Raw genomic sequence first — 17,859 nt, 5'->3', positions numbered from 1 at the left:
TGAGCCAAACCGAACCGGGAAGGAGCCAGGCCCATGCGGAGAAGGGGCAGTGGGGACGCGTCGCGAGGGACGTCAGCCAGGAACCACCAGGATGTTGTCCGGTTCTTCATCCCGGGAACCGGAGCTGGAGCCTCATCCCTGGAGGCGTGGCCCTGTTTTATTTGTGGGGGGGCCTTCAGCAGCAGCCACAGCGATGCACAAGCGAGATCCTGCAAGGAAGAAGGAATCTTTGAGGCAGGGGAGAACGGGATGCTACGCGCTGCTTCGAGGGAAGAATCCCTGAACATGTGAATGCTCTGTCACAGACCGAACGCCAGGGATGGTACTTCAAAAAGCCATTGCAGGAAGTCCCAGGTGGGCAGAGGGCTCTTGGGCTCGAATCCTGTTTGTGGCCAGCGACATACCGAAGGGGGGCAGGGGGTGGGCCGCCCAGGGTGCCATCCTGAACAGGGGTGACATTTCGGCACCCCTTCCCCGACTGCAACCCCCAAACCCGCAAATCGCGAGCGGCAAAGCATAGATCAGATAAAGCAATAAAATCATGCCTAGCCAGTGCTCCGCTCAGGAGAATCACGCTTAGGCAGGGTTCTCTGCGGAAAGACAGTCCTTTAGGTTGCTCGTGGGCAAAGGACATGCCCTTTGCATAGGCTCAGAGGGTCCCTGGTGAGTTTCGGATCCTGCAGGCCCTTCTAGTGTGTTTCCTAAGGCCCCCCTCCTCCCCCCGTCCCATTACCTCAGGGGCGAGAGGCCGTCATCTGGGCTCCAGTCCCTCCCGGAGGAATGCGGCGGTTCCACGGCTGAACTTTTCCCTCACTGCAAAGGAAACAGAGACATCAGCAGGCACCTTCCTCCTACCTGATCTTATCAGGGCTCCCCACTTCTCCTCCGTACAGGCGTCCGACCGGCCTAGCACAGAAGCAGCAGCCAAAGTCTCCTCCCTCACCTGAGAAGCTGTTTTAATGGGAGGAAACTTTGGCTGCTGCTTCTGTGCCAAACCGGGCCGGGATGGAGCCATGCCATGCCCGTATGGAGGAGGGGCAGTGGGGACGCGCCGCGAAGGACGACAGCCGGGAACCGCCGGGATGTTGTTCGGTTCTTCATTCTGGGAGCCGGCGCTGGAGCCTCATCCCTGGAGGCGTGGCCCTGTGGAGGAAGAAGGACATCACATGAGAATGGAAGCCACAGGTGGGAGAGTGTTTCTAGGACTCCCAAAACATGTTTCACAAGGATCCCTTCGTTCCCTCTGCCCTCGTACCTGATGTTTGCCACGTCTCTCCAGGGATTTGGCCAGAACAAAATACGCATTGGGGAAAGGCTCCCACACTGCAAAGAAAACAGAAACATGAGCAGGCGCCTGGCTCCCTGCCATGCTAGCCCCAGTCTGGGGCATGAGGGTGGGGGACACGGAAAGGAAGCATTCCTAGAATATGGGGCACTCAGTTGGCATTTCCACTTACCTGAGCTGGGAGCCTTTCCCCCTTTGTTCTGGCCGGCCTCTCGCCTAAGGAAGAAACAAGCTCAGTTAGTATGATTGGGGGAGACAGGGAGAAATCTGGGATTGATCTCCACCAGAGCCAGATTATTCAATGGACAGAGTAGGCCTATGGGCCAGGCAACAACGGATCAGAATAAGCATAAGGGTGGGGTACACGGGAAGGGGCAAGACCGGCCTGCAACACCCCAACCCAGCCCTGGTTCACGCAGGTTGGGGCCACAACCTTCCTGCCCATGTGGGGAATGGATTCCCCATGGAATTAACATGCCACAATTTCCAATGTTTGGTTCATTCTTTGTGCCACAGCAGCCTCCTTCTTGCCCCGGCACCATAGCAGCCTCTTAGGACCTAGGAAAGGAAAATAAAAACAGAGGGAGAGGTTACAGGTGGGAAATGTCCGGGAATCCCAAAGTCTAAACTCAGAAACCCTGGCTTATGTCTCGCAGGAGGACTCAGGATCCAGCCTGGACCTCAACCTTTCTCTGTTCCCTCCCGGTGTCATATTAAAGATTGTAAACCTTTCGGGGCAGGAACTTTTTTTTACCTGCAGTTGGTAAGATGACAGGGAAACACTTCCCCTGCCACACAAGGTCACAGCATACCTCCGGATTTTGGTTGGTCTCCCTGCACCGCTGGGCTGCTGCTGGGCTTCTTCAGGGGGTTTCCCCAAACCATGGCCCTGCGAAGGAAGAAGGACATTGTACTCTCTGGGGGACAGGGGTCCTGTGGGCCATCCCATATGATTTCCTTCTGGGGCACATCGCCCTCAATATTCCCCCCCCCCGTCTGCTTTCCCAGCTCCCTCCCTTCCTCGGGGGGTATTTCCTCCTACCTGATCTTATCAGCTGCCTCAACCTGTCCTCCTCCATATGGGCGTCCGGGCTCCGTCCCGACTGGCCTGGCACAGAAGCAGCAGCCCAAGTCTCCCCCGGCTCCAGAATAACTCTTGAGGTGTTCTTGATGGGGGGAAACCTTGGCTCCTCTTTCTGCGCCAAGTAGGGTTGGGAAGGAGCCATGCCCACATGGAAAAGGGGCAGTGGGGAAGAGGTGCGAGGGTTGCCAGCCGGGAACCGCTGGGATGTTCACTCGCCCTTCATCCCTGGAGCAGGCGCTGGAGCCTCATCCCTGGAGGCCTGGCCCTGTGGAGGCGTGGCTCTGTGCCCATGCCCACGTCCCCATTGGCTGCCAACGATTGCTACTCCTGCCTGGGCACATAATGGCCTGACCCCTGGCTTGGAAGGAGGGGGGTGAGGAGCTGGGGAGAGACAGGCCTACTCCCCCCCCCACTCCAGCACTCAATTGGCATTTCCCTCTACCTGAGCTCTGAGCCTTTCCACTCTTTGCCTCCGTACGGGGGTCTTTCTCCTTCCCCCTATCCCATTACCTCTGGGGTGAGAGGCCTTTGTCTGGCCTCCAGTCCCTCCCAGGATGCAGCTGCTCCCAGGCTGAACCTTCTCCTCACTGCAAAACAAATGGAGACATCAGCAGGCGCCTGGCTCCCAGCCATGCTAGCCCCAGTCTGGGGCGGGGGGGGGGACCTGGGAAGGGGGTATTTCCTTCGACCTGATCTTATAAGCTGCCCCAACCTGTCCTCCTCTGTACGGGCATCTGGGCTCCGTCCCGAGCGGCCTGGCACAGAAGCAGCAGCCAAAGTCTCCCCCGGCTCAGGAATACTGTATTTTTCACTCTACAGGAGGCACTTTTCCCCGTTCCATGCAAATTCTCCCTTCTTACTCTTACCTGTATTATTTGCGGGGAGGGGGCTTCAACAGCAGCCACAGCGGTGCAGAAGCCATACCCTGCAGGAAAGAAGGAATCCCTGAATGTGTGAATGGTCTGTCACAGACCAAACGATCAGGGGCGGGGCTTCAAGAAGTCCCAGGTGAGCAGATGGCTCCTGGGCTCGAATCCTGTTTGTGGCCAGGGGCGTACCGATGGGGGACAGGGGGACGGGCTGCCCCAAATGCCATCCTGAAGGGGGGTGACATTCCGACGTGCCACCTGCCCGCACCCCCCAAACCCGCAAATCACGAGCAGCAAAGCATAGAGCGGCAAAGCAATGAAATCCCCCTGTCCCCTTACCTCTGGGGTGAGAGGCCTTTGTCTCGGCTCCAGTCCCTCCCGGGATGCAGCGGCTCCCAGGCTGAACCTTCTCCTCGCTGCAAAACAAACAGAGACATCAGCAGGCACCTGGCTCCCAGCCATGCTAGCCCCAGTCTGAGGCAGGAGGGGGGGACTTGGGAAGGGGGTATTTCCTCCTACCTGATCTTATTAGCTGCCCCACCATGAACTCCTCCGTACGGGCGTCTGGGCTCCGTCCCGGCCGGCCTAGCACAGAGGCAGCAGCCAAAGTCTCCCCCTGCTCTGGAATACTGTATTTTTCACTCTACAGGAGGCACTTTTCCCCGCTCCATGCAAATTCTCCCTTCTTAATCTTACCTGTATTATTTGCCGGGAGGGGGCTTCAGCAGCAGCCACAGCGGTGCAGAAGCCATACCCTGCCAGACAGAAGGAATCCCTGAATGTGTGAATGGTCTGTCACAGACCAAACGACCAGGGGCGGGGCTTCAAGAAGTCCCAGGTGAGCAGATGGCTCCTGGGCTCGAATCCTGTTTGTGGCCAGGGGCGTACCGATGGGCGGCAGGGGGATGGGCTGCCCCAAATGCCATCCTGAAGGGGGGTGACATTCTGATGTGCCACCTGCCCACACCCCCTAAACCCGCAAACCACGAGCGGTAAAGCATAGAGCGGCAAAGCAATGAAATCCCCCTGTCCCCTTACCTGTGAGGCGAGAGGCCATTGTCTCGGCTCCAGTCCCTCCCAGGATGCAACGGCTCCCAGGCTGAACCTTCTCCTCGCTGCAAAACAAAGGGAGACATCAGCCGGCGCCTGGCTCCCAGCCACACGAGCCCCAGTCTGGGGCAGGAGGGTGGGGACCTGGAAAGGGGGGATTTCCTCCTACCTGATCTTATTAGCTGCCCCACCCTGAACTCCTCCGTACGGGCATCTGGGCTCCGTCCCGACCGGCCTGGCACAGAGGCAGCAGCCAAAGTCTGCCCCGGCTCCGGAATAACTCGAGAGGCTGTTTTAATGGGAGGAAACTTTGGCTGCTGCTTCTGCACCAAACAGGGCCAGGAAGGAGCCATGCCTGCACGGAGAACGGATGGAGGGTGAGGCAAGCGAGGGTCAGTGGCCGGGAATTGCCATGATGGTCTCTCGTTCTTCATCCCTGGAGCAAGTGCTGGAGCCTCATCCCTGGAGGTGTGGCCCTGTGGAGGAAGCAGGACATCACATGAGGATGGGCCTCTGATGGGCCAAAAACTATGGAAGGACCCCTTTGTTCCCTCTGCCCCAGTACCTGAGGGTCATCACGTCTCTCCAGGTATATGTTGGGGAAAGGCACCCTCCCTGCAAAGAAAACGGAGACATCAGCAGGCTCCTAGCTCCCAGCCACGCTAACCCAGTATGGGGCAGAAGGGTGGGGGAGCTGGGAAGGGGGCATTTCCTCCTACCTGATCTTATCAGCTGCCCCAACCTTTCCTCCTCCGTACAGGCGTCCGACTGGCCTAGCACAGAAGCATCAGCCAAAGTCTCCTCCTTCTCAGAAATAACCCAAGAAGCTGTTTTAATGCTAGACAGGCCAGCCTGGTTTGCTAAAGTTTGCCCAGGAATTCCTTGTCTGGCACAGTTGTGCAGCATGTACTTTCATTGATATCCCAATTTATCAAAATTCTACCTTTTGTGTATTTCTGGGGTTTGGGGGCGGTCTCCGGAAAATGTATAACACTATTTTGCCAGCACAGTTTTAATGCCACTATTGATGTGAACCGATGCATGATTATAAAGTAAATAAAGCTTATTTTTAAAGTTCCCAGGTTGATGCCTGATTCTTTCTTAAGTGGGGCAAAGAGAGGGAAGGCAGCTAGCTTCATGGCTGGACTTGCTCAAAACAAGGTTTTTCAGCCTGATTCCTATCCTTTTACGTTTGCTGTCAAGGATGGGATTTTAAGGATGGAAATTTAAAGAACCAGGTGGCAACCCTTCTTCAGGTATACAGGACCCACACTGTGAATTGTGCTGACAAAGGTACTGGGAGCCATCATAGATCCTTTAGGACTGGTGTTCTGTGGTCGCAGCGGCTGCTCCCAGTCCCCAGTCTAGCTGTCACTACATCTGCTGGCTCCTCTCAGATATGCCTGAGCCAATCTGATCTGAGGGGAATCCCTTCCTGTCCTCCAATATATGGTCATCTGTTGGAGCTTGAGCAGGACCAAACCCCATCTCCCGGGCGTCCCCCTTGAAGGCAAGGCACAATCCTGGGACACTCAACACCCAACGGTTCTCCATTTCCAAGGCACGGGGTCCCTCCCCAACTCAAGAACCGGGCATCTGAGCTCCTCCTACCTTCCTGGTTCCTCCTCATGATTGAGTTCCTAGGACTCCACAGATATCTGCTAATGGGAGCTGTTCCCAGAGCGCCTAACAAACTACAGTTCCCAGGATCTTTGGGGGGAAGACATCTGCTTTTTAGAACAGGCGCTTCAGGTTACAGACTCCACTAACCCAGAAATAGTACTTCGGGTTAATAATTTTGCTTCAGGATGAGAACAGAAATTGCGTGGTGGCTGTGCGGCAGCAGTGGGAGGCCCCATTAGCTAAAGTGGTACCTCAGGTTAAGAACAGTTTCAGGTTAAGAATGGACCTCCAGAATGAATTAAGTCCTTAACCCAAGGTACCACTGTACTACTACAAGTAGTAGTAGTTATTTGTACCCCGCCCATCTTCCTGGGTTGCCCCAGCCACTCTGAGGTAGATGGAACAATCTAGGGTCTAAATCCCCTTCCTGTATTTCTGTTTGGGAGGGGCTATAGCGAGTGGCAGAGCATCTTCTGGGCACCCAGAAGGGCCTTGATTCAACTCCCTGCTTGGCTTCAGGTGTGGGGATGAGAAGGCCCAGCTTGCAGGTTCGATCCCCATCTGGGACAGCTGCATCTTCCTACATTGCAGGGGTTGGACTAGATGATCCTTAAGGTCCCTTCCAACTCCACAATTCTTTGATTCTAAGGATGCAAGAAGCATTTGCACTCCCGCTGTGCTAACCTAACAAAGGCACACAGAGAACAGATTGAAGCTCGGCCACGGAGTGTTCAGTCGCCAGAGGTGAATATGCAGGAAAGTGCCTGGCCCTTTGCCTGGCAGAAGACCTCACCCACTGGGCTGCATAGACAGCTGCCTCAGGAGCCAGATCCCGGGTCCTGGGAGCTCCAGACTGTCTTCCTCTGGCCTGGCTGGCAGCAGCTCACCAGGGGTTCAGTTCAGAGTTTCCCAGGCCTCACCTGGAGATGCTGAGGACTGACCCTGTGGCCTTCCACAGGTGCTGAGCTATGGCCTAAAAAGACCCCTGGGTGGCTCCATCCTTGGTATATCTAGGCCAGGCTGGGAGCAACTGCTACCTGCTACCCTTTGGAGAACCATGGCCAGGCAGTTGACAGCTGGGATGAGGAACCCAAGGCCCACCATCTGATTCCATGCATCCCAGAGATGACACACAGAGAGAGTCAGAGACTGTTTCTTGTAGGGAGGGGACTCTGCAATCTTGCAATGCAGCAAACACGGCCTACTTTGCCTTGACCCATGACAAGGTGCAGCTCCAAATTTACCATATTTTCCCATTGAGACTAGAAATTTTTCTTTTCACATCTTTCCTTCCTCTTAACTGTTCCTTGCACAAGGGAGGCTTGGGCAGCAGCAGTTTCCCCAAGATTCTTTTAAGTCAGATTCCTCCACTTGAAACAAAAACAAAAAGTACCTTGCAGTTTTATCCTACTGTCTTCTAAGCAGCATTTGCAGTATTGCCATAATGTCAAGGGTGTGAATGTACTCAGGGGGAAGCCTCATAACAACTACACACACAGACACACACACACACACCCTCTGATCTGACAAGCTCTATTGTGAAGGCAACGGTTCCTACATTTCGGGGGAACTGCAGCCATTGGGGAGAGGCATGCCTTAGGCCACCACCTCATAGGGAACATAACAACTATAGTCCTCCTTTAAAAAGTGGCTCCTTGGTGGAGCATCTCCTTTGGAGACAGAAGGGCCCAGATTCCATCCGTATAAGGCTGGGAGATGCTGGTGCCTTAAATCCTGCAGAGCCCTGCCGGCGTAGACAATACACTGAAGAAGGTGTGGACCCACGGTCAGTATAATAAGGCAGTTTCCCCTACCAGCCTGCTGGCAAAATGCCCCTTTGTCTGCATCTCTTGCCTCTGGTGTGGGTGAACGAGGCACCTCCAGGTTGGCTGGATTTGGTTCTGGCACCTCCAACCACCGACCCAGAAGATAAAAAGCTTTTTTACGCCCTTACAAGGAAGTATAGGAGGCCTAGAGGGGCCAATAGCGCACATTTGATTGACCAGTCCTGTTGCTCCTCTTTTTCTTGTTGGCCAAAACCCAACTGTGACCTTGCTAATGGCACTGAGCCATCTTTTAAGATTTGCTGGGCTTTGAAAATCCAAAAGTGGTTTCCCATCTGTGCATTGGCTTTGTACATACCGAGCGAAATGAGCAATTTCAAGTTTTCAAAGACCACGAGGAACAGAAATCTGCCTTTTATTTATTTATATATTTTTTAAAAAGATAAGATTAGCAGGAAGCTGGATTTCGTACCCTATTATACTGTAGCTGCAGCAGGTCAGGTGAACTTGTGTTATCCCTGTGCTAACAGAGCAATTTAAAGAAAAGCTTTCTGGGCTGTGTGCAACAGACAGAACATAAAAACGCAGAAATACACAGGATCCTTCTCTGCAGTAGGTTAGTTGCAGCCATGGCAGAAACCTGTATCTCCTCCAGCTGGCATGCTGTGCCTCCTTTTTAGTGGTTTTCTCGCTGGGTCATTCATCCGACTTGACATCCAAGTAACAGCCCAGCTTCAGATCCCCCCCCCCCAAGTGCCTCCTAGAACTCACTACTCCCAACTGCCCCCCCCCCCCATATTCACTCTACCTTCGATTCATCAACACCTGTGGGTCTCTGGAGGGATAAATTTCAATTCCATATACTATCCTTCCTGTTAAAACCCATTCCACACAGAGGCAAGACCCCAAAACCTTGAGAAATTCTCTTTAAAATGATCTAGAATTTTTTTTTAGGGAAATTGAATCTGTAGGTTGACATTTAATGGAATGACCCCATGACTTCAAGGTGAGATGTTTCCGCAGCCTTAGAGTTCAGAGAATAGAGTCCTGGAAAGGCCATATGGTTCAATCTTGTACCCAACCAGATATTCACAGCAGTAAATATAATCTAGGGACCACATCTGAGGACCTGCCAAGCTGTCAACAGCTGTGGACATGTCAAGGCAGTGAGCCAAGTCACAGGCACCAGTGATGCGTGATGCTAATAATAATAATAATAATAATAATAATTCGATGCCACTCATCTCCCCTCTGGGCCTCGGAGTGCCTCCTACCTTCACAGTTCCTTTTCATGATCGCTGATGGGCACACTTGTCTCGGCAAGTCTCTCACCATCATCTGACAGGCATCCCTCTTGCAGGCCACTGTAAGGCTTGCTTGCAAAGCAGCACTTTGTGACATCAGTTGGGAAACAGGGCCAGGATGCTGGGTTGTCAGGCAGATGAATGAAGAACAATAAAGGGGGGGGGGCAGGCAAAGTGTGCTGGGATGAGGCCGCCATGGGTCAGGCCACAGGGTGCTGTTTGGGTGTGTGGTTGTGCCTTCCCTTGTTCTGCATCTTGCTCCCCTCCCCGTTCCTTTAGCTGCTTGATGGAATCATAGCATGGTTGAGTTGGGAGGGAACCCAAGGGTCATCTAGTCCAACCCCTAACAATGCCAGAATCCTGCCCACAGCCAGCCCTGGCTGGGCTCCAAACTCTGACCCTCTTCTTACCAGACAGATGCACAGACCCCTTGCAATTCTGCCTGGGCTGGAGAAAGGGGAGAAATGTTTTGCTCTCTCTCTCTCTCAGGACATGGATTTTGAGAGCCACACCATGCAGCCCTCTCAATATCTCAGGGGCCGTCACAGGGAGGAGGGAGGAAGCTTGTTTTCTCAAAACAGGAGCTCCCAGGACATGAAGCCGTGGTTTCAGGCTACAAGAAATGAGATTCCGACTCAACTTCAGGAGGAATTTTCTGACAGGAAGAGCTGTTTGACAGTGGGAAGGAAACCCTCAGGAGGCGGTAGACTCCCTTTCCTTGGAGGTTTTTGAGCAGAGGTGGGATGGCCATCTGCCATGGATGCTTTAGCTGAGAGTCCTGCATTGCAGGGGGTTGGTCTAGATGACCCTCAGGTTCCCTCCCAACTCTACAATTCTATGATCCTATGACGTAAAGTGAAACCGAGAGCATTTAAATCACATGACGTCCCCCAAATGATCCTGTGATTTGCGGCTTTCCTCTCGAACTACAATTCCCAAAACCCCTGACAATCATTTAGGGATCATTTAGGGATCATTTCCTCACCACACACCATTATCCTGCCTCCCTTTCAAATCCCCCGTCTCTGTTCACACCACAGGGCAAGGGAGAAGGAATTATTTTGCATTTCCAGTTGTCCTCGTCCTTCAATTGTTTCTTAAAGGCCCTCACTTGGCCGGGTCCTTTTGCATAGGCTAGCCCAGGAATTCCTCTGCAGCTTGTATTTCTCCCTTCACATCCCAAATAATCCCAAACCCCACCATTTATTAATTTCTAGGGTTTAGTGGGATCCTCCCTCAATCTATAACAATATACTGTAATACTGTAATTAAGGTGATTGTATTTGGATTCCGAAGGGAATGTCAAGCAGGGAGGGAGGGGGGAAAAGAGAGAGCGGAATTCTGGGGGAGAGTGACGATTGGAGGAGGCTTTGAAAGGGAGTTTGAATGTTGGGGAGGAGGCAGTTGAGAGTCCGTTGAGAGCGGTGGGCTCTGGAGGGGGGAGGTCAGCTGGCTGGGCAGTTATTCAGCTTAGGATCAGTATGGGAGTCGTTTGATGGTGGCCAAAAAGGAACAGAGACGCAGAGAGAGGGACTGTGAGTCTCCTGTGGAGGCAGTGGGATGTGGCAGTCCCATGCCCAGCGAAGAGGGGCTCTGCCAGCTGCCCAGAAACAGAATTTCCCTATTTAGGAGGGCCACAGAGCCAGACTTGACTTGTATTCCTAATGCCCAGATGCCTCACACCACCCTCTCCAAGAACCTGGAAAGTAGCTTAACAGACCTGGGCTATGCCTGATTATCATCTTCCCAAGCAACTTAGAAATGTAATGCTGGTACTCAATGAAAGAAGTTTAAAGACTCTCTCAAGGCAGATCTCAAAGAAATGTTGTGTAAGCAATCGGGAAATGCTGGCCTGCGAACGCTCCAAGTGGAGAACAGCCTTTACCAACGGTGTCATGGACTTTGAAGACACTCGAACTCAGGGCAAAAGGGAGAAACAAGTTAAGAGGAAAGCATGCTTGGCAAACCCTCACCGTCATCAACTCCCACCCAGAAACCTTTGTCCCCACTGTGGAAGGATGTGTGGATCCAGAATTGGCCTCCACAGTCTATTATGGACTCACTGTTAAGACAGTGTTCATGGAAGACAATCTTACTCGGCTACAAGTGATCGCCAAAGAAGAAGATGATAGATTTGGGGTCTACGGCCAATTTCATGGCCTTCATGGAAAATCCTCCTGGGAAGATGCCTTGCATGGGAAGATGCTCCCCCCCCCCCCCCGTTGGTCCCTCACTTCCACCATTGTGCTCCCCCAAAGCCGGCACCCACCCAGCAGGTGGAGGCACACCTTGGGGACGGGGATAGTGTCACGGGGCAGGAGTCAGTTTCACCTGCTGAACAGCAGCCTGAAAGGGGAGAAGGGGGAGTGACTTCACCTGCAGCTTCAAGGACTCCAAGGAGAAAGTGCTGATGAGAACCAGCTGGCTTCAGTCTTCTTAAGCAGAGCTCCCAGTAGCAGCCAGAGAAGGCAGAGAAGGAAAGGAAACAGCTCGTTATTTCCCCCCCTTTTTAACATTGTTTATTATGAAATCGTTGGCATATTGAAAGCAACCAGTTGCTCTAATTTCTTTGTTTAGTTTTAACATGTGCCAGTCATGCCACTCTCCTCTTTCAGGGAAGGGCACATTCAGACAGCAATCGGGACATCCCAGAAGACATGCAAGGCACAGAGCAGCATGGATTCCTCCAGCCACTTGGAAGGACTTTACAATCCAGAAAATCAAGACTGGAGCTCCACAGAAGACAGAGTTACACTCTGTCCATCACCTTGTGTGCTGGCAATTGAGACCATTCTCTGGAAGTGTGGCCCTATGAAAAAAATTAATCTGAATTTTCAGCATTAAGCCTTGGTCCAGAAGTCACCTTGAGACCTGCTTACTCACATCAAAGTTCAAATGTTGAGAGAAGTGCTTAATCAAGGAGCTGGTGCATGTTATCACTCTTTCCTGCTCACACATATTTTGGGAGTCAATCCAGAAATGCAAGACTGGAATGCCACAGATGACAGAGTTTGGCTCTTGTCCATCAGCTTGGGAAGTGGCGATGGAGACCATTCTCTTGAAGCGTGGCCCTGTGGAGGAATCCACTTCTGGACGAAACCATCTCTTTTCTCCTCTCATGCAGGAAGGTTCTTCTCCTATTCTCTGTTGACACTCAACTTGTAGGGTGTTCTCCCAGCCCCATGCAAATCTTTCCTTCCTCTTACCTGTTCTTTTTATAAGGGCGGCTTGGGCAACAGCCACAGGGGACAGTGTTCCTACAACTCCCCAAACATGTTTCAAAAGGACCCCTTCCTTCCTTCTGCCCCAGTACTTGAGGGTCCTCACGTCTCTCCAGGGATTTGGCCAGAACAAAGTACACCCACTGGCGAGGGTGTCTGGCCAGCTGACCCAGGGAAGGAGGGGGACAGAACAAGCACCCCTGCCAGGCTGCCCATGCCCACGTCCCCATTGGCTGCCAAGATCGCTGCTCCTGCCTGGGCACATAATGGCCTGACCCTGGCTTGGAAGGAGGGGGGCGAGGGGCTGGGGAGAGACAGGCTTGCTCCCCCCCCCCAGCACTCAATTGGCATTTCCCCCTACCTGAAATCTAAGCCTTTCCTTCCCCCTGTCCCAGTACCTCTGGGGTGAGAGGCCTTTGTCTGGGCTCCAGTCCCTCCCAGGATGCAGCAGCTCCCAGGCTGAACCTTGTCCTCGCTGCAAAGGAAACGGAGACATCAGCAGGCGCCTGGCTCCCAGCCACGCTAGCCCCAGTCTGGGGCAGGAGGGGGAGGGGACCTGGGAAGGGGCATTTCCTCCTACCTGATCTTATCAGCTGCCCCACCCTGAACTCCTCCGTACGGGCGTCTGGGCTCCGTCCCGACTGGCCTGGCACAGAGGCAGCAGCCCAAGTCTCCCCCAGCTCCAGAATAACTCTTGAGGTGTTCTTGATGGGGGGAAACCTTGGCTGCTACTTCTGCGCCAAGTAGGGCCGGGAAGGAGCCATGCCCGCACGGGGAACGGATGGAGGGTGAGGCAGGCGAGGATCAGGGGCCGGGAACCACTGCGATGGTCTGTTCTTCTTCGTTCCAGGAGCAGGCGCTGGAGCCTCATCCCTGGAGGCGTGGTCCTGTGGAGGCGTGGCTCTGTGCCCATGCCCACGTCCCCATTGGCTGCCAACGATTGCTACTTCTTCCTGGGCACATAATGGCCCGACCCTGGCTTGGAAGGAGGGGGGCGAGGGGCTGGGGAGAGACAGGCTTGCTCCCCCCCCCCCAGCACTCAATTGGCATTTCCCCCTACCTGAAATCTAAGCCTTTCCTTCCCCCTGTCCCAGTACCTCTGGGCTGAGAGGCCTTTGTCTGGGCTCCAGTCCCTCCCGTGATGCAGTGGCTCCCAGGCTGAACCTTCTCCTCGCTGCAAAACCAATGGAGACATCAGCAGGCGCCTGGCTCCCAGCCACGCTAGCCCAGTCTGGGGCAGGGGGGGGGGACCTGGGAAGGGGGCATTTCCTCCTACCTGATTTTATAAGCTGCCCCAACCTGACCTCCTCCGTACGGGCGTCTGGGCTCCGTCCCGACTGGCCTGGCACAGAGGCAGCAGCGAAAGTCTCCCCCAGCTCCGGAATAACTCTTGAGGTGTTCTTGATGGGGGGAAACCTTGGCTGCTACTTCTGCGCCAAGTAGGGTCGGGAAGGAGGCATGCCTACATGGAGAACGGATGGAGGGTGAGGCTGGCGAGGATCAGGGGCCGGGAACCGCAATGATGGTCTGTTGTTCTTCGTCCCAGGAGCAGGCGCTGGAGCCTCATCCCTGGAGGCGTGGTCCTGTGGAGGAAGCAGGAAGCATGTGATGAGAAGGGGCTTGGGCGGATGAAAAACTACTGCCCCATTTTTGATGACCCCCCCAAAAGTAGTTCCACAAAGACCCCTTCCTTCTGTCCCAGTACCTGATGTTTGCCATGTCCGTCCAGAAAGGCTCCCTCCCTGCAGAGAAAACGGAGGAACCAGCAAGCGCCTGGATCCTAGATGCTAGCACCAGTCTGGCGCATGGGGGGGGGGACACAGGAAGGAAGCATTCCTAAAATATGGGGCACTCAGTTGGCATTTCCACTTACCTGAAGTGGGAGCCTTTCCCCCCTCGTTCTGGCGGGCCTCTCGCCTAAGGAAGAAACAAGCTGTTATTCTGATTGCTTGGAGGAGTTCCAGATAAATATATAGATGATAATATTTATTATTATCATCTATATATTTAGACATATTTATGGACATATTTTTGAGCCGATTTTGTGCCCCACCCCTCACCTGTTGGGGGCCCACCTCACCACCCCCTAGCTACGGCTTTGCCTGTACCACCCTACAATTTGGCACCCCTCCCTCTTGTTCCGCATTGTTTTAGCCCCCTCTGCAGCGTGGTGCCCAGCGTGAGCGCCCCAGTCGTGCCATCCTAAAACTGGCCTAGCGCAGCCTTGGCAGAGGATCCCACTCCTTGTGCTGGCCAGGTGGACCACACAGAAACCCTCTCCATAAAACTATAGGGATCTCTAAATCACACCTTCCTCCTCCAGCTGGCAAGAGCACTGGGAAACCCTTCCCCTGCCACACAAGGTCACAGCATACCTCCGGATTTTGGTGGGTTTCCCTGCACCTCTGGGCTGCTGCTGGGCTGGTTGCAGTTTCCCCAAACCACGGCCCTGCGAAGGAAGAAGGACATTGTACTCTGTAGGGGACAGGGGTCCCATGGGCCGTCCTCAATGATTTCCTTCAGGAGCACATCGCTCTCAATATCCCCCCCCCCTGTCTGCCTTCCCAGGTCCCTCCCTTCCTCACTCTTCCACATCCCTCCTTCTCCTGCGTAGAACAGAGCAGCCCAGCAGGTGGAGACATAGGGCCCCCGGGGGGAGCAGCCCCCAAACTTCTGTAGGGAAAGCCTCAGTGCTGGCGAGGGTGTCTGGCCAGCTGATCCAGGGATGGAAGGGGACAGAACAAGCACCCCTGCCATGCTGCCCATGCCCACATCACCAATGGCTGCCAACGATCGCTGCTCCTGCCTGGCTTGGAAGGAGGGGGGTGAGGGGCTGGGGCGAGACAGAGGCAGAAGGCAAAGTCTCCCCCAGCTCTGGAATAACTCGGGAAGTGTTCTTGATGGGGGGAAACCTTGGCTCCTCTTTCTGCGCCAAGTAGGGCCGGGAAGGAGCCATGCCCCCATGGAGAAGGGGCAGTGGGGAAGAGATGCGAGGGTTGCCAGCCAGGAACCACCGGGATGTTCTCTCGCCCTTCATCCCGGGAGCTGGAGCTGGAGCCTCATCCCTGGAGGCCTGGCCCTGTGGAGGCGTGGCTCTGTGCCCATGCCCACGTCCCCATTGGCTGCCAAAGATCGCTGCTCCTACCTGGCTTGGAAAGAAGGGGGGTGAGGGGCTGGGGCGAGACAGACCTGCTCCTCCCCCCCACCAGCACTCAATTGGCATTTCCCCCTACCTGAACTCTGAGCCTTTCTGCACTTTGCGTCCGTACGGGGGTCCTTGTCCTTCCCCCTGTCCCATTAGCTATGGGGTGAGAGGCCTTTGTCTGGGCTCCAGTCCCTCCCAGGATGCAGCAGCTCCCAGGCTGAACCTTGTCCTCGCTGCAAAGAAAACGGAGACATCAGCAGGTGCCTGGCTCCCAGCCACGCTAGCCCCAGTCTGGGGCAGGAGGGGGGTGACCTGGGAAGGGGGCATTTCCTCCTACCTGATCTTATTAGCTGCCCCACCCTGAACTCCTCCGTATGGGCGTCTGGGCTCCGTCCCGACCGGCCTGGCACAGAGGCAGCATCCAAGGTCTGCCCCGGCTCCAGAATAACCCGAGAGGCTGTTTTAATGGGAGGAAACTTTGGCTGCTGCTTCTGCACCAAACAGGGCCGGGGAGGAGCCATGCCTGCACGGAGAACAGACAGAGGGGGAGACAGGCAAGGGTCAGGGGCCGGGAACCACCACGATGGTCTCTCAATAACAATCCTGGCTCTGGAGCCTCATCCCTGGAGGTGTGGCCCTGTGGAAGAAGCAGGACATCATATGAGAATGGGCTATTGTCGCCCAAAAACGATGGAAGGACCCCTTTGTTCCCTCTGCCCCAGTACCTGTGGGTCGTCACATCTCTCCAGGGATTGGACCAGAAAAAAGTATATGTTGGGGAAAGGCTCCCTCCCTGCAAAGATAACGGAGACATCAGCAGACTCCTAGCTCCCAGCCACACTAGCCCCAGTCTGGGGCAGTAGGGGGGGGACCTGGGAAGGGGGCATTTCCTCCTACCTGATCTTATTAGCTGCCGCAACCTTTCCTCCTCCGTACGGGCGTCTGGCCTCCGTCCCGACCAGCCTAGCACAGAAGCAGAAACCAAAGTCCCCTCCCTCTCTGAAATAACTCGTGGGGCTGTTTTAATGGGAGGAAACTTTGGCTGCTGCTTCTGCGCCAAACAGGACCGGGAAGGAGCCATGCCCACATGGAGAAGGGGCAGTGGGGAAGAGGTGCAAGGGACGTCAGCCGGGAACCGCTGGGATGTTATCTTGCTCTTCATCCTGGAAGCTGGAGCTGGAGCCTCATCCCTGGAGGCCTGGCCCTGTGGAGGAAGCAGGATACAGTATGGGCTCTCATGTGAATGGGCTCTCACTGCCTGCAGATTCCCCAATTATTGCATTGCCACACCATGCTGCTGGGCAAACTCGCAGGGCATGAAATTGTTGGTGGCTCCTGAGGTTTAATGTTCGCAGTTGTGCTCTGTGTCTCCATCTGGGAACTGTAGCGTCAGACGCAAGCTGAGACCTGGAATATCCAGTGGTGGTAGAGGCCCAGTGTTGTCCCAGAGGATACATATGGGAAATGCCAGGGAACCCAGAAGTCTGAACTGACAGATTAGTTCTTTCAGCAGGACTCAAGGACCACCCTGGACCCTCAGCCTTTCACTGTTGCCTCCTTGCCTCAGATTAAAGAGTTTAAGGAACCTCTTTTTAAAGGGTCGCACGCAGTGATGGTGCAGAAAAATAATACAAAATAAATCTCACTACGCTTCTGCCCTGTGTGAGCTAAAGTCTGCTAGAGACCTTTCCCTTGAAACCAAAGGCTGTGTACCCACCATACCTTTGGGGCTCATCCCCACTTCCCCTTAGGTCGTGTGCCCAGGAAGCTCAGGAGTGTTAACAGATTTGCCCTTTGCTAGATGGGCCAGCCTGGTTTGCAAAAGTCAGCCCAGGAATTCCTTGTCTGGCACAGTTCTGCAGCCTGTACTTTCATTGATATCCCTAATAATCAAAAATCTACCTTTTGTGTATTTCTGGGGTTTGCGGGGGGGGGGAGGGGTGTCTCCGGCAAATGTATAACACTATTTTGCCAGCACAGTTTTTAATGCCACTATTGATGTGAACCAATGCATGATTATAAAGTAAATAAAGCTTATTTTTAAAGTTCCCAGGTTGATGCCTGATTCTTTCTTAAGTGGGGCAAAGGGAAGGAAGGCAGCTAGCTTCATAGCTGGACTTGCTCAAAACAAGGTTTTGCAGCCTGATTCCTATCCTTTTATGTTTGCTATCAAGGATGGAATTTTAAAACTCTGTTGTTAAAGAACCAGGTGGCAACCCTACTTCAGGTACCATATACAGGACCCACACTGTGATTGTTCTAGCAAAGGTACTGGGAGCCATTGTAGATCCTTTAGGACCAGTGTTATATGGTCCCGGCAGCTGCTCCCAGTCCCCAATCCAGCTGTCGCTACATCTGCTGGCTCCTCTCAGATATCCCTGAGCCAATCTGATCTGAGAGGAATCCCTTCCTGAGCTTGAGCAGGACCAAACCCCACCTCCCAGGCGTCCCCCTTGAAGGCAAGGCACAATCCTGGGACACTCAACACCCAACG

The 17,859-nt window shown here is 54.1% G+C and overlaps 1 protein-coding gene and 1 long non-coding RNA gene across 3 annotated transcripts in view; one reads left to right on the top strand and one right to left on the bottom strand.

The window, feature by feature from the left end:
- Positions 1-732: 732 nt before the first annotated feature.
- Positions 733-17,859, bottom strand: part of LOC310661539 (uncharacterized protein) — a 58,335-nt gene continuing 41,208 nt past the window's right edge. Inside the window, exons 1-4 of one of the 2 annotated variants that reach the window (XR_014503988.1) lie at positions 1,458-1,627; positions 1,256-1,323; positions 856-1,143; positions 733-813 (exon numbers count right to left, since the gene is read on the bottom strand). Coding sequence is in view for 1 of the 2 variants with exons in the window: in XM_083407858.1 (XP_083263984.1) it covers positions 13,683-13,803 (121 nt within the window). In the remaining variant the exon portion in view is untranslated. Of the gene's footprint in view, positions 814-855; positions 1,144-1,255; positions 1,324-1,457; positions 13,804-17,859 lie in introns of those variants that run through there. The other variant, XM_083407858.1, reaches the window with a different exon arrangement.
- Positions 15,094-17,414, top strand: LOC310661738. Its single transcript, XR_014504117.1, has 2 exons — positions 15,094-15,317; positions 17,033-17,414. It is a non-coding gene; the product is annotated as an uncharacterized lncRNA (long non-coding RNA).

The sequence above is a fragment of the Podarcis tiliguerta genome, assembly GCF_965153285.1.
Source record: "Podarcis tiliguerta genome assembly, chromosome: 13".
NCBI lineage: Eukaryota > Metazoa > Chordata > Lepidosauria > Squamata > Lacertidae > Podarcis > Podarcis tiliguerta.
The sequence above is the reverse complement of the archived record's forward strand: the minus strand, read 5'-3'. Positions and strand labels throughout refer to the sequence as shown.